The sequence below is a fragment of the Capra hircus genome, chromosome 2 (assembly GCF_001704415.2).
Source record: "Capra hircus breed San Clemente chromosome 2, ASM170441v1, whole genome shotgun sequence".
Lineage (NCBI taxonomy): Eukaryota > Metazoa > Chordata > Mammalia > Artiodactyla > Bovidae > Capra > Capra hircus.
Window position 1 is genome coordinate 103453103 of NC_030809.1, and position 17461 is coordinate 103470563.

The 17461-nt window shown below is 38.7% G+C and overlaps 1 protein-coding gene across 1 annotated transcript in view; it reads right to left on the bottom strand.

Moving 5' to 3' along the window:
* FIGN (fidgetin, microtubule severing factor) overlaps window positions 1-17461 on the bottom strand; it is a 135369-nt gene that overhangs the window by 3145 nt on the left and 114763 nt on the right. The window contains exon 3 of the mRNA XM_013969269.2: window positions 1-5984. This exon is cut by the window's left edge and continues 3145 nt beyond it. Within this exon, the coding sequence (XP_013824723.1) occupies window positions 3730-5984 (2255 nt within the window). The 3' untranslated portion in view covers window positions 1-3729. The remainder of the gene's footprint in view (window positions 5985-17461) is intronic.

Consider the following 17461-nt stretch of genomic DNA (forward strand, 5'->3'; position numbering starts at 1 on the left):
AATTTAAATTTACAACAAACTATTGTGGGAATTAATTTGGACTTTTTTGGATGTATTCTTCCAAAAACTGCATAGCCAAGTACTATGCAACCAATGTAAATTGACCTTGGTATTTCACATAGCATAGCCTCTGGATAGTTTTTATCACTGGCCCAGATGGTGTTTGGCCTATGTATTTGAGTGGAATGGTTTATTTTCTCCTTGATAGGTTTCAAATGCACAAGAAAACATTATACCCGTCTATCTGCATTTGAGTAGAATACAAACTGACTAATAGATAAACATTCCGTGTGAAAGTAAATAGCCTTAAAGTATACTGCCTTCACATTCCATTGATCAGCTCAGTCAGCAAAGTTTTCTATATTGTCACTAATGTTCTAAATATTTTGGTGAGAAGCATGCCAGAAGTGTAGAGTGTTCCCATTTGTGTCACACATAAGGTCATTATGAACTACCTCTTGAATTTCTATTGATTCTTCTACTGAAGTAGTTTCCTTCACTTCCTTTTTGTCCCTGTTGGAAATGTTACTGCAATTGTGAAGAAAGAAATTAGGGGCTGTTAAGTATACTGGCTCAAATCCCCTGGCCAGACGGCAAGAGATTTGGACTGGCTCATTACCTTACCTTCATTAGTAGCCTTCTCCAAATTCTTAGCAGTCAAAGAGGCCAAGACTATGAAGCCCCATTACTCAGTTGTACCATCACTGATTGTACACATTCATTTCTCAGGATGTGGTATCCCCCACCCCCACCCCAAGCTCAGGAAAGGATGGTCAGAATAGAGCTCATTATTAGGTTAGTCCATAGACGAGCTCAAAATGCTGCCACGAAGAATCAAAGACTCATAGGAGAGCACTACTTCCTCAAAGGTCAGCCTTATCTCCCTCAACAGATCTTCATTTCTTCAGCATGCCCAATTTCCTAAGAGATCAAATCCTAGTATTCATTAGGCTAAATGAAATTCACACACAACTTCAGCTTCTGCCTCAATACATGGATTTTTGACCACTCATAGCTCAAAAGTAATTTTTAAGTCATTTAAAGCTAAAAGCCAATATGCATGACTTTATTTTCAGTTTTATAAATGAGTGTAAAACACAATAGTGCAGTCATATATTTGGCATTAACTCTTACTAGCCACAGAAATGTGGGTCAATACCGGATTTTCCAAAGTTGTCTAAATAAGACTGGGTTTGTCAAAACTTGCCAGTTGCTTTCAAGTGAACACAGCATGTTGGCAGAAATGAAATGTGACGTCCAAAAGACTGAAAATAGGTCAGCACTGTGCAAAAGTAAACTTGTCAGTGAGATCAATATGAACCTACAAGTTAATGGGGATATTAGAATTTCCTTACAATAAGGGATGTGTGCAGGGTAGCGCCAGAACATGATTGTAGTGTTTATTCACTTGTGAAAAGCAGAGGAAGTACTTGAATATTACTTTTTGTATCCTTAATGAAAGGCACTACTTTTTAATATGGAATATTTATATGTAAGAACAGGTTTAATTGATAGGAAATCATAGTAAATTTAATTCTAGTTCATCTGCTCAGTTTTTAGCAAGAAAAATAAGAAAAAAGGGGAGTAATGATCAAGCATCGTAAAATCTCAGAAATATCATGATGTCCTTCATTAGCTTTCTCTATGTTAAGCATTTCAGAGAATTTGACATTGTAGATGAAATCAGTAAAAACAACAAAAAAAAAAAGAAATATGGAAGGAAAACAAAACAATAACAGAAAGACCTTTCTTAGGGCTTCTCATTGCATTTATTTAAAGTCTGTAAAAATGTACATCACTTTTTGAATACATAAAATGCCAGTGCTTTGCAACAGTTTTGTTACTGCATCTCTCAACTAAAAAAAAATAAAATAAAATAAAAAAAAAATAAAAACAGGAAAAATACATTCAAAAAGCCAGGCTGTACTGCTTATGCATGGGCAGTGGCTTTGGGAGGCTATGGCCTACTCTGTGTCGGTTCAGAGGCATTGCCGAACATCAGTCAGCTAGCAATGTAAAGTTGCACATAAAGCATTAAAGGATACAAAGAACAACTTGGGGAGCAGGAAAGGAGTGGGAAACTAAGAAAAATGCTACATACACTGTTGGAGTGGGGGTGGGCCCAGGTGGAAGTGAGCATGAAGATTTTTCAGAAACTAGATTTATAGGAAAAGATGAAAGAAAACGAAGTAATACATTTGGCAAGCTATATCTGTTGGTGTGTGTGTGCATGTGTATATGTGCACGTGTGTGTGTGTGTGTGTGTGTGTGTGTGTACTTCCAATTGTCTACTTGACTTTCCAGGAGAAATGTAACAAAACTGAGGTAGAAATGAATGTGGGAGCACTACAGCCCAGAAGATTTCAAAATGAGAAGCAAAATTGCACTGACAAGAGAGGAGTCCAAAGAAGGAAAGGGGATGCAGACATATTCTTTGTGGATATATATAAGTTGGTTGGTTGTTTTCTGTTTTTATTTGTTTGTTTGCTTGTTTGTTTTGGCTGTTATCTTCTGCATTCTGTCAAACAGCATGGCAAGCCTATAAGCTAGATTAGTGAAGAGAATGACACCATTTCCAGCAGTTTTCAGGGAGAATTTGCAAACTACCACCACCACCACCATTACCACCTCTTCAGGAAAAAGACAGTCCTAGTTTTTAGGTACTGTGACTTTCAGGGTCCTAAACAGGTCTTGTGGTTGACTGCTCCAGACACTAACACAAATTGAGTAAATAGTTTTCCATTAACCAGTGTACCTTTTAAGAATATTTTCACTTCGTTATCAAGGAGCAATGTACGAAGAACTCTTGCAGGTATTGATATAAAGAATTATTCTGCTCTGGTTAATTCCCCATAATTAGTGAAAGAACCTTTTTAAAAAATCCTTCCATTTTTACTTTAAATTGTAAATATTCAGTTGTATCACGCGTCAGTATTTTTCCGGATACATTCAAAGTAATTTTCCTTGCTATTTTCCAATTGTTGAGGTAAACATACATTTTAATATAAAGTAACATTGAAGCCTATCCCATTACTCTCAGCAGTACATAGTGCTTTCAACACATTCCTTTGAGGTACTGTACAAAACACAATCACTTTCCTGAGTTTTTGCAGACAAGAACATTAAAAGAAATGAACTGCAGAAATTAAGGTCCAGATTACCGTTACCCTGTTTTACCTGTTCTTAGCTTAATACTGCAGAACAGACAGGATTGAGGAATACTGTTGCTCTTAAAATGGCAAAAATCTGGTTTTCTGTCGAAACACAACCGTTCATCTCTTTAGTCCAATAATGTTTGAAGTTAAAGCTCTTTATATTAGCACATGCCACCAATGTAATTGTGAGGCAAACAAAAAATAAAGCACCACTCCAGGCACTTGACAGCAACTAAATCTCGAGAACAGCAGAATGGAATCAACACACGAGGCTCACGTCCTTCTGAAATCAACACACTTGCACCTTGCTCCTTGGTGAGTGTTGTCTAGCTTGAACCGAACTGAGCATCGGCAGATGCTTTCTGTCATCTGGGGCTTTCACATCCGAAGGTCTCATTGGATGCCTTCTTCCTCCAAATCTACCCTGACTCGAAAGATGCAACTTAATCGTCTTCTTCCCCAGTACCCTTTGCGATTTAAACACTACTGGAAAGGGGCTCTATACCCTATGTAGCAGGCTTTATGTGTGTGTGTGCGCGCCAACATTCATCACATTTTTTTTTTAAAGAAGTTATCACTGACTGCAACCAAACATTTTGTTCCATTCAACATACATATCAAGCTCTTTTTGAGATATGCTAGGCTGAATCTTGCAGAAAGCATTTTCAAAGTCTTGATACGTAACCGGCCTCAACTGGCTGGGCATAATGGCTGAAAGGTCTGTGGCTGGCATGGCATGGAGGGGGCCCACCACTGCTTCCTGACACAGATGAGCCACGTCTAGCCCAGAAAAGCCTTCTGTGCGCTGGACGAGCAGTGCAAACTCCTTGTCATTGAGACAGTAATTGTGCTGTGAGAGCAGTTGTACTATTATCTGGTGCCTCGCTGTGCTGTCAGGAAGTGGGATTAAAAGTCGTTTCATGAAGTATCTCCGAAGAGATTCGTCTATCTCTTCTGGTTTACTGGTGGCACAGATCACTATGATTTGGTCCTCAGCCGACGTTAGCACAGTGTCCAGCTGCATCAGAAATTCGGTTCTCATCCGACTGACTGGACTGTGTTCCTCACTCACTTGAGAGGAGAGAAGCATGTCAATGTCACTGACAAAAATCACTGAGGGCTGACGACATCTGGCCACGAGGAAAGAGGCGTGGATAATTTTCTCTGCTTCTCCTAACCACTTGGCAATAAGTCCAGAACCAGCGATTTTGAAAAACGTGGCCCCCAGCTGACTAGCTATGCATCTGCCCAATAATGTTTTGCCTGTTCCCCGAGGTCCAAATAAAAGGATGCTCCGAGGTAAGGCCGTCAGTCCACTGAACGCGTCTGACCTCAACACAGGCCATAAAACCTCCTCTTTAATGACAGCCTTTACCAGGTCGAGACCTGCGATGTCATTCCAGTCCACTGGCGGTCCTTGGGTGATAATCTCATTGGTTACCAGGTCAATGAGGTGTGTGTCTGTATTCTTCAGTTGCTCGTCCACGGCGTGGTTGGCTGAGGTAGCTGCACGGAGTCCAGGGCCTTGCATGGGGTGAGAGAGGAGCTGCCTGTGCTCCTCCCCATGCTCGCTCATCACTGGCGACGTGTACTTCCCAAAGGATTCACTGGATCTTGATCCCAATGAATTTTTAGCAGTACTGTAGGAAGGAGGGGTCAGAGCCCTACTGGACTGGCTGCTGAATTTCCTTTGCTGTTCAGAGGACATTAGCTGCTTCGTTGGCTTAAATGCTAAGGATGATGTTTCAGCACTTCTGTCAAAGCCATTCCCCCGATTTGCGTTTGAAATGCTGCTGTCGGACATTCTGTACATAGGACTCTGTGTAGATCTCTGTTGGCCATAGCTGTAATTTCCATAACTGGAATCCATGTCTCCTTGCCCTGCCATATAGAAAGCTTTCCTTTTGAGAGAACTTGCCGAACTGTTTGTCAGAGCCGAGGGTGCGATCGGTGTCAAACCATGACCCTGGTAGGTGTAGCCAGGAACAGTGGTGGGGGGCAGGGGTGTGGGAGCAGGAATTCCTGAAGGCAGATATGCGGAAGGAGGAGGGGGCGCACCCCCAGGACTATACCCCGACCCCACAGCAGTCTGAGGAGGATAGCTAGCAGAGGGGTAGCTGTAGCTGGAAAGGTTAGAAGTCCCATTGTAGCCTGGGACCAGGGCTGGTGGTGGAGGAGGCGGGGGTGGCGGCTGCAGGAGCCCGGAGCTATGCAGAGGAGAAGGATGAGGTGAAGGAAGTGCAGGTGCTGGCTGGCTACTGTAAGTAGAATGCAAATACGAGCCGTTGTACCCTGGGGCGTATTCCTGAGACGGGAGCCCTGTATGAAGACTAGGTACAGTGTGGCTTCCACAGGTACTACTCGAATAACTAGGTTCTGTCAGGTTGCTGGCCACCCCAGGAGAGCTCCCTATACTTGCAGAGACATCTGCTGGAGGGAGGGCTGAACTGACTCCAGCTTTGCTGGCAGTGATAACATCCGGAACACAGTTCATGGGATAAACAGCGTCTGAATTCAAGGAAGGCTGCCAGGGTTCACTTTCATTCTTCCGACCATTCACTAGTCCTGATGGTGCGTCCGAGTAGTTGCTGAGTACGGGTCGGTCCACAGGGCCTTCCAAAATGCCAGAATACTTCTCTGCATATTTTTTTAGTAGGTTGGATGCCGTCAGAGCAGATATGTCGTCGTTTGCCCAGGCGTACTGGTACGTGCGCTGCAAATGACCTCTGTAAGCTTCAACTTTGTGGGCAGGAGATCGAGTGGTAGAGGTGATGTCAAAGTGCTGTTCGGGCCACTGGGCGTGCTCCGGCGTCCACTGCATCTTCAAGCCTGAAGATTTGGGGGGAGAAGGTTAATTTATTTAGATACTCATCAGAACTATCAAAGCTTTTCCACCCAACTTCTTTTGTTATCCATTATTTTCTACCAACGATAGTGACATTATAAAGGATCTCCACAGTTTATAACACCTATTATGGTCTCTACCATGCATACATCTGGAAAAGGGACTGAATTTCAGCCCTGGATAAAAAGTAAACGGAATTTAAATGAAAACTCTGTAGAAGACCTACAGTTTTTTCATTCTTGAGTAATAAGCAAATTTATTTCTGCTAAGCCCATAGAGTTACTTGCTACACACACACAGAAACACATATATATGTACACACACATCCCTGTCAAATGAGAATTCAATCACAGGTTCTCACAATATATAATATGCATACATTTTAAACATCTAGCACGTGATAGTATTAACATGGGCCATATCTAGCTATCCTGCCTCTTCACACCACAGTTTCTGTTTTATATTTTAACCAATATAAAAATGAGACACAGCTGACAGATCACATCTAGGATACCTCTCTTATTTGGTACTGAACACCTAGTTAGCACAGTATAATGCTCCCTGTGCAGAACAATATGACACAGACATAGCAGGTCATTCCATAATCCAACTCTCATCTAAAGTGGTCCACGACAGTTTCAAATCTGCTTCGTGGAGTGCAGCAAAGCAATCTCCCAGGCAGCGCTCCACCGCTTTCATCACACAAAGCCTACAACTCGGTATGAATTACAACTGGCTCCTTTCTGCCTCTCAGTTCTGTTGTTGAAACTCTGAAAAAAAAAAAAAAAACCCCCAAAACAAGCATCACTCGCCTGTCGGTCTTCCAGCTAGCGTCCTCCTTCCTTCTGTTATCACCTTCCCCTGTGCCTTACGGCTTCCAAGGCACTAAGAGGGGAGAATATATATATATATAAATATGTTTATATATATTCATATATATTTATGAAGAGAGTAAGGGGGAGACAGGAAAGGAGCAGGTAAAAGGGAAGATAAGAACAGAGAGAATCTGGATTCCGACTCTTTCCATTTATGTGTAGTGGCATATACTCGAACAGTACAACTAGAAAATGAGATGCTACGTGTATGTAACTCTATCATCTGCTACTAAGTGAAGCAAGGTGACTATGTAGCCAACTATACAGGACTATTTTCTCATTTAAGAGAAAATACAAAGCAAGGACTTCCCTGGTTGTCCCAGTGGTTAAAAATCCACCTTGCAATGCAGGGAATGCAGGTTTGATCCTTAGTTGGGGAACTAAGATCCCATTCTCTGTGGGGCAACTAAGCCTGAGCACCACAACTACTGAGCCCGCAGGCCACAGCTAGAGAATCTGAGCATGGCAATGAAAGATCCTGAGTACAGCAACTAAGACCCAACGCAGCCAAATAAATAGATAAATGTATTCTAAAAGAGAGAGAAAATATGAAGCAGAGTTAGAGAATCATTTGAATTTTACAGTTTACAAAGAGACCTTAGACATTACCTTACTTCCCACATTAGGGAACCAGTACCCAAAGGGATTTATAATGTACCCTTGAGGACTCTCATATACTTAGTTACAGAAGAGCACTGGAACCCTGTTCTATTTCCCAGTGCTGACTCCTCCTAATCTCTTCTTGATTGGAACACTTCCTATTCTGATACAGCTATATTAAGCAGGCTTCCTTAATCTCCTTTGTATTACCCTAAGTGAATTTTGCAAACTCTCTTGTGCCCTCTGGCAGCGATTCCTTGATAAGAAGGAGGTCTGGTCTAAATGAAGCATCTGTGGCATCAGCTCCCTTCTGAATTACCGCAGTCTATGCTGACAGCTCCTACCCCCTTATGCTTTCCTCCTCCAACCCCTTTAGCTCTTCATTACCTGACTCTGGCTTCTGACATGGCCAGCTTTGACTTACTGAGCTAAACTGAACAGAGCACAGAGTTTGGTAACAGAATGGCATGTTGATTCCCTTCTGACTCCCTCTTCCTTGTTTGCAAAACCACTGCACCAGACACTGGAAGTTAATTAGCAGGATGATGCTGTGCTAATTGTGTTAATTTACAAGGTTTCAGTCAAAGAGAATCATGCCAGGGCTGGCACTGCTGTCATGCTTCCGACTTAATGATTAAGAAATACTGAAAACAAGGTGGGAAGGATTGCAGTAATTACACAATAAATGAATAAAGTAACAGGATTCATTTGCAAATATATTTTACTGCAACTGTACTCATTTGCATTTGGATTTTAAAAAAGGATACATGTAGATATTCATTTGCAAATCACCATCTCATTTAAATTAAATCTGAATGCTGCACTGTATAACTTAATCAAGCTTCATATATATGAATATATAATGAATTTTTTAGTAAAAAAATCTAAATACCTTACTTCTCTTGTATACACAATAGATTCTTTACTTTTCTTCATCTCCCCTCAAATCATAACATTTCTCTTTTAAAATTGTATTTTAAAAAATAATCTCATCAGTTGGAAAGAATATATTATAAAGTCCTGATCAACTGTAGCTTGCATCATTTCACTTAAGAGGAACTCTGGGTTGTGTTGGTGGGGGGCAGTGCAGGGGAGTCTTCTAGGAAGAACTAAAGTGATATTCTTAATTGTTTCTGCTTTCTCAATCATTACTTTTTAAGGGGGAGGAAAACATACCGCAAAATGGGTGAAATGACCGAGACCACACTTAAAGGGGAAAAGATGCAATTTTAATGAAGCAGCATTTCAGGAATCATACTTTCATTAAATTCAACTGGAAATTATTAAGAGCAAATCACCAGGAACCAATCGCAAGTAATCAGTATCTAAATTCTTCTAGTGTCATGGGATTTACTTTCAAGCCTTATAAAAACGAGAGAATATTAATGTGACTGTAATGTAGAACTGTCTAAAAGACCTACAAATTCATTAGTTCTGTAAATTATTTCCAGGGAATTTCTATTAGGATTTTTTTTTTCCTTAAAAGATTATCAAAATACAGAGTTGAGAACACAAGAAAACACATATGCTATGAGTAAGAATTTGATTATACTGATACAGAAGAAACATGAATAAGTATCTTGAAAAAAAGGTCTCAAAAATAACTTAGGAGTCATAGGCAATGGAATCTTTTTCACAAACACAACACATACACATATGTACACACACACCCATAAAAGGTCTGGCTTCCTTTCAGTTAGCTGAGTTAAGCCATTATTGGCATTATTCAACAAATATACATAACAAACATGATTTTTTCTATTAAAAAATTGTCTATTTTTTAAAAATGAAACTGCTTTAGCATTAGAATAATTATTTTAAAAAATAAACAAAAAGGGCAACTTTCACCTCCATTGGGCTTGAAATTTGCCTTGTAAATTAATCATTTGTAAAATATATGCACAAGTTTTTTGCTAAGTTATAGTCACTGTGAAAGACAGGAATATAAAATTTAAATAAAACAGGTTGGCCATTTTCACTGGGTAGTAAAATGCATAGTTTAGCTGCATAGTTTCACTCTAGCAAAAATAATTAAATTTCTTAAGATTTCTATTTCATCTGAAATTAAGCAAAAATCCTATCAACATTATTTATTTGGAACAATTACTAGATACTCCATTGCCTTTTGATTCTCATGCTATTTTTGGATGTGCTTACCAAGATAATTGAAAGTTTATTTATTGATTCATACTAAATAACAACCTAATAAGCAAGGCTGCAAAAGTTAAGATTGAGCTTCCATTAAATAAGCTTAAGAGAACAGAACTATTCACATCCCCTGAAACATGAGTTTTATTGTACTTTAAAATCATTAATAGCATTTGAAAGTATAATAGCTAAACATAAACTAGTTCCTAATATTAGTAGGAGCTCAAGAAGCCAGTGTTCAGGAGACTGTCCTGACCTGTAGGAGCACAAAGACCTTTTTCCTCAGTTTCTTGAATTTTAATTAGAAATAGAACTCGGAGAAGGCAATGGCAACCCACTCCAGTACTCTTGCCTGGCAAATCCCATGGACGGAGGAGTCTGGTAGGCTGCAGTCCATGGGGTCATAAAGAGTCATGAAAATGAAACTTCTTTTCATTGTCATTATTATTGTTCTATTTATTTGTGGTGATAGTTCTGATGTGCAATGGAAGAAAAATGTAGAGCCAAATGTTCTTTAAACAAACTATCACACTCCCTTTGATTACACTGCTGTTTTCTGTAAGAAGTAGCACATGCGTGTCATTTAACTTGGCACCCAAATAATAAGATGGGTTTTAAAAAAAGCTTTTATACGGTTTCTCTTTGGAACATGAAGAGAAAAACCTCAGAAACAATACTATTTTAATGTTATTAGAAACAGGACTCCGGCACAATAACTCTCACTGCTGTCTAGAAATAGCTTAATAGGAACAATAAAAATTCAGAAAACAGTGGAAAGTAAGAAAAACAGTTCAAGATAATTGAAGAATTGTTCCAAAACATCAATTTTATTTTTGAAAGTATCATAAAATTCTTAAGAAAACAGCTGGCAAATTTCACAATGCAATGTGTTTGTTTTTAAAATATGTAATTTAATAGAAAATTGCTTTTAAGATACCTTAACATAAGTGTTCACAAGGATGACAGATACTATAGTAAAAAGCCACTAGAGTGGGTTGCCATTTCCTTCTCCAATAGAAAAAAGCCTAAGCATTTTGTTATTTTATTGTAATAGGATGAATTTATGTCTATATAATTGAACAAGTCTATATTTCCCATAAAACTGGTCAATTTGGATAACATTTTCCATTTTTATCATTACTGACCATTTTATAACCTAGATTTAATTACTAAACAGTTGCTGCCTCATTGCTTTATTTCTTCTATTTTACTCTTTAATTAGTTTGAAACAAAACAACTGCGGCATCCTTAAAAGTTCTGTCACAGCTTCAAAATGATAAAGAAACGGTTACACAGAAAAATGAAGGATATAAAAACAACGTGCAGAATAGGAGGACATTGGGAATAAAAAACCAGGTCTTCTAGAAAGTATTTTTAGCACACATTCCTGGAAATATTAATCTAAGACTGCCCCACCCCCCACTCCTAACATACGTATGCTATTCAAAGTTCACAAGGTCTGTAAAAGCTGCTCTCTTCTACGAGGTCCCCATAGGGTAACTCTGGCCGGTAGGGACTCTGCCTTCATTTGCAGGTTTCCTCAGACTTCCTAAGGGCAGGCACCTGAGGCAAACACCTGCAGGCATGGCAGGCTTGCTCTAAAAGCTGTACAGCGCTCACACAGGCCTGCGTGACATCCTTACACCTACTATACTCCTTTGGGCTACTGTACTTCTGAACCTTTCATTATCTTAAAAACAAACAAACAAAAACTGGACATTATACTTACCAAGATTCTCTCCAGAAAACAAACACTACTGGTGTAAATACAATAATGTAATTATTAGCCTAATAATAATTAGGCTCCTTAGCCTAATAATGCAACAGATTCATCGTCTGCTAGGTAGGAAATGGCAGAACTAACACAGAACATTCAAAATTTCAAGTAGACAGTAGCAAATACATTCACTAAATAATAGGAGACATCTGAGACATAAAGGACAGACTTTTGATCACAGTGGGGGAAGGAGAGGGTGGGATGATTTGAGAGAGTAGCATTGAAACATATATATTACCAGATGTGAAAGAAATAGCCAGTGGAAATTTGCTGTATGATGCAGGGAACCCAAAGCTGGTGCTCCATGACACCCTAGAGGGGTGGGGTGGGGAGGGAGATGGGAGAGAGGTTCAAGAGGGAGGGCCATATATATGCCTATGGCTGATTCATGTAGATGTAGGGCAGAAACCATCACAATATTGTATCACGCAATTATTCTCCAATTGAAAAAAAAAAAGTAGTTTGAGAGGGGGACTATAAACTTCCTGGTACTGAAAACTGGCTCCATGCAGTATCTATTTACCTTTATCCTTCAAGGGGAGTGATGACCAATTGAAATGTCCCACAGACTAAGAGCATTCTCCTTTTGTGTACCCACCCTCATAAGCCAAGAGGCCAACACAGCAGTATCTAGTATGACCTGTCCTAATCTGTTTGATCTGAAATCTTCCTTAGTCCATTTCCTAGTAAGTCTTAGACTGAAAATGTGATGTCATATTTAAAAGTAGTATCAAGTGAAAAGTGAAGGGTACACAGAAATATACATTATCCTTAATCGATTTAAATAGGTTCCATCTTTAGAACACCAAAATGAAAAGTCCTTTATAAACTGAATATGATATAGGAACTGTATATCTTAATTAATCAACAAATTGAGGGTCCACTATGTGTATAAAGCCTTGTGGGCCAATGCTAAGAAATTAAATCAAGGGGATCCATTTACCAGACAACAAGCTTTTCCAGCTTTCTGCATTCTTTATAATTTCACATTCTAATGTCTCTTAAACTTGGATTTTAGAGATGAGGGGATCTTTCTAATGACCTAGACCCCAATCCAGACAGCCTCCGCTATAGTTCAGTACTTCACTTGTCATGGAGTACTGTGAGGTTGAATACTGTCTAACACAGTATTTTATTTGGAGGCACTACTGGATTGTTGGCATAGAAAGGACTGGAGAAAACATAAAGGTCCTAGAATTTTGTCTGAAGAGTGAATATCCTGAGCATAAAAATCAGACCACTGGCCCTGATCCACGCCTTCACATATTTGTTCTAATCTTGGTGAAATCATATATCATGTAAGTTTTTTCAGCCATTAAATATAGACAATAATGGTATCATATACCTTATCAGGGGGCTTCCCAGGTGGTACCAGTGGTAAAGAACCCATCTGCCAACACAGGAGCCGCAGGAGAGAAGCGGGTTCTATCCCTGGGTCAACAAGATCCCCTGAATAAGGGCACTGGCAACCCACTCCAGTATTCTTGCCTGGGGAATCCCATGGGTAGAGGACCTTGGCAGGCTGCAGTCCACAGGGTCGCTCAGAGTCAGACAGGACTGAAATGACTGGGCACACACACACATATACCTTACTGGATTGTGACTAAGGTTACCTGAGGCAGCAATATTTGTGAAAATTGTTTCCAACTGTGACCTGCTACACAAGTGTTTCTTGTTATGCATTTATTTCAAAAAAGCCAGAGATGAATTAAACACAAAACAAAACAAAACTGACTAGACAGAAGAAAAACTAAAATGACTCCTAGAATTTACAAATCACTTTTTCTTCAACTTCTGGACAGCTACTGAAAAGGAAATTTTCCACTGGGTATGTTGGTTGTAAGAAAGGTACAGAAGTTCTTTCGTACTCAGCAAAACACAGAACATGATCTTCTTAATCAAAAAGATGTCAAAAATTCAAACGACTGTATAGTATTTATTCTTAATGGTGTTTGTGACTCACTGTGGAGACCACAAGTAAGAAACAACAGAGGTTTAAAACCAGTTAAGGATGATCTCACAACCCACAGTCTGAAAATAATACATTCTAATTATATAGCAATACTGTCAAAGATTTTTCTCTTTAAATCACACTTTCATACCTCAAGACTCCAAATTATGATACAGTTTGCAGCAAATTACTCCCTCCTCCACTCTACCTCATTTGCATAAAGCAATCCTTTTTAAAACTCACAAAGGCATTTATGGCTAAATGGTCCTTAGTAAATATAGTTTAAATACTTCACCATCCAACAGAGAGAAATTGCTACCTGACAGCAAGAAGGCAGCATGTAACCTGTAACTACGTTTTGTTTGGCCAGTCCAGAGCTTTAAAAATCAGTCAACTTTATAATAAAAGAAACTGTATTTCCATATATCCCACTTTTTCAAGACAAGCTGATTGATCTTATAAGACTAGATCTCATTCTTGCCTGGCAACCACTGGCCAAATCTGAGGTCCCTCTAGACATGGCATGCCCTCTCTACTTTGTCATGACACTCCAACTTTCTATTACAACATCAGATATTTCTACAGTATCTGCTGGTCACATAAGCAGTTAAAATTATGACTTCACTCTGAGGTTTCAAGCTTCAGTTTTTCCACTTAAGTACATCTTCTTGAAAATCAGCAAGTATAGTACTTTAAAACTTAAAAAGTAGTGCCTTTAGATTAAAATTTTCCAAATTCTTTTTATTAGATGCATTCCTGCCCTCCCACTCAAAGCACAGGGAAAATATTTGATATTTTCCATGCTGATTCAGTGTCACTAGTACAACAGTGTAAAATGAGAAACGATTCCTTAAAAACACTGGTCTCCAGACTGCTGCCATTTCCGTGTTCACCCCCCTGCTTGCTTTGACTTGTTAGATACTTTTTCTAGTTGTTTTCCACATTAGCCTCCACCATTCCTAATATGCTCCCTGAATATGCCATAGGTTCTGATTCCACAAACCAATACTTCATTTAATAGTAATAGTCAATTACAACTTCTAGTACAACTTTTGAGATTTTAAGTTACTCCAAACTTATGCTACTTAATTCTTATAGGAATTTGTTGGGTAGATGATATCTGGATAAGCAACTGATCTTATTATGTATGTCATCATTTGGAGCTTTAAAAGCAAGTATTCAATATTACAGGCATCATGACTTGGACTAGAATGGCATAGACTCTGTCCTTCAATTAAATTTGTGGGTAGCTTATGATCTGAATCAGTTTCCCTAAAATGCATTAAATTTTATTCACGGCAACAAAATATTCACTCATCAAAATGTGACCAAGTATAAAAATGTTTATTTGCCAATATTTCATAATGAGGTTGAAACTTGGTATGCATGGGTCTCATAGGTCATCATTTTTGACTTTCAAGACATATACATAAGAGAATGACTGCATTTATGAGGATGAATGCATAAGCACTTATGCAAAGCAAGTTACACTGACGAGAGAAATATCACATTTAGGCCACCAGTCTTGTGTTCAATATATCAGCAAGACAGACAGCCTAATATCTGAAGCAAACCATGAATAGAAGAATTGTTGGTTGTTCAGCTGCCGAGTTGTGTCTGACTCTTAACGACCCCATGGACTACAGCATGCCAGGCTTCCCTATCCTTCAATAATTCTATTTTAAATAAGGCCCACAAGAAAGAAAGGGCAGAAACTGAGAGATAAATTAGGAAGCTAGTACTTAGCTTCAGGTGAGGGATCCTGGAAGCATGGACGAGGGTTAGGACAATTTAAATAAATAATTATTCTTCTCCTGTGAGGGTCATAAAATTTCCCATAGTCAAAAGTATTCAAGTGAACATACAATCACACTCACATAAAATCCATATATTTTTAAACAATAGTTTAGATTTGTGGGTTTTCCTCTTTGCAGGGGGTAGTTTTACAAAGCATATGTGTACAAGCTTTTGAATAATTATCTAAATCAAGTAAAAAGCAGTGTCCAAAATTTTGTGCATATCCTACCATAATTAATTCAAAAGAATGCACAACTATGTGTATACACACAATTTAAAATATACAAATGATTCGTACTCTGAATCTTAGTATTTAGAGTCAGGTGCTATCAACTCTCGCAAGGGGAACAGTTTGAGGGTTAGTGGGTAAGACGACTGATATTCCCATGTTGAATCAGATGTAATCTTGTTTATTCTACCTCTGTGAATGATTTTAGACAATTTTAATCACTTTAAATAGTGCTTTGTAGTTAACCTTTAAAGTTGTTACTTTATGGCCTTTCATTACTCATACTGTCTCTCCCCTTTTTCCATATACGTTTTCAATCCATTAAGGCCATCTACCCTTCCCCCGCTCCAGTTCTTTTTGTCATACTAAGATCATCAGGACACACCACATATGTCCATAGGGACTGCCAGGGCTAATGGATATGTATGTTCTGTGTCACAACAGAGCACTCCCCTTGTTCTGCAGTATCAACCCTCTTATGTGTGTAAATAACAGGTGAGCTGTAGCGTGCAGGGATAAATGGGGTTAACACAACCTGAAAGCCCCACGCTAGATTCATAGTATCCAGCCTGTATGACTGATCCAGAAAGAGAAAGCCAAATGCCTCAAATACTGTGCATTTCCTATGTGTTCTGAATATTTATTTTAAAAAAGGACTCTGCTGGGATAACATTACCATCCTCCTAAAAGTCTGAGGTAATTTCAGTTGATTCTCCAGATACTCTTGTGCCATGTAAAATAAATTCGCACTTTTAATTAACACAAACCAGGCATGGTACCAATCTTGAACTATGACATGGCTGGTTAATGTCCTTGTTCACACTGCTAAAATGTTATGTTAATCGTTATGTTTACGTAGTGCTATTTGTAAACAGTTATTTGCATATGCCTATTCTATTTCAAATATATATAAGTCCAAAGCTCGATTTAGTTATATTTAAGCTGAACTACATTCATTTTTGCCCAATATACCTACTGACAGAGGTCAGTAAACAAGTTCAGAATCTCCCAAGCCCCATGACCTTGTGTAAGATGGAATTTGCATTTAACCTCTTATTGTGTTCCTCTGAAACCTTGCTCTAAAAAAGACAGTTTACATAAAATAAATTATTAAGACTACTTATTTAATTTGGCAGTCTCTCTCATGTAATTAGAATAAGGAGTAAAACTACTATTTACATATAGGTATACAACTCCAACCATTCTCCTTAAAAACTCGTCACCTAAGGTGACTCTAAAGTGTGCAAAGCCCAGACAAAATTTGTTTAGATTACTCAGGCATTTTTCTCTTTTTGACAATCTGTGCATTAATTTTTAATGCAATAGCAAAATAGTGCCTTGGACTTTGATAAAAATATTCTATAGTCAGGGCTGGGTGACACAGTACATTAATTCAGTGTCCTTCACTCCTGGGACCTGTGTATAATTCAGTCCAGCCTGAAGAAAATAACTTTAATCTGAAGGCGATGGAAAGCAACACATGAAATGAGTTTTGGTAGGTTTAGTGTTTTGTCCATATAAGACAACATATGCAGAGAAACTGCTACAGAATACAACCAACATGGTCAAGGATTAAAAGTGAAGAGCTCTTAGTAGTAACAACAGTAGTTTCCTCTCTTCTCCATTCTCCCTACCTGGCCCAATTCTATGGTTTGGCGAAAAAAATCTGAGTACCATCCCCACCTGTAATTCTGCTGCTCTCATTTCCAGATGAACAGAACACTGGTAAAGTGCCCTGTGAATGACAGTCCAGTCATTAGCACTACTGGCTCTTCCTTTTGTAAAAACAAAGAATGCTGCGCCATGAAACAGACACAGAAGAAAGGGTTATCACACCCTTAAAGAAAGTGGCATTTCCTTGCCTAGAGGGGGTGTCCAACAAAGTAATCCTTGGGGGAAGCTAACAATAGAAGGTACTACAAAAAAAGAAATTGTTTCTTCAGATTCCATCTTAAGTGCATTCTCCATGACAATATTTAACTGCATAGTTTCATCTACTGTTAGTATACACAAGGTCATTGTGATTAAAAAAACAACAGAAAAAGCTTAGGTTTTGACTAAATTGAATAAATGGTTGATCCTCT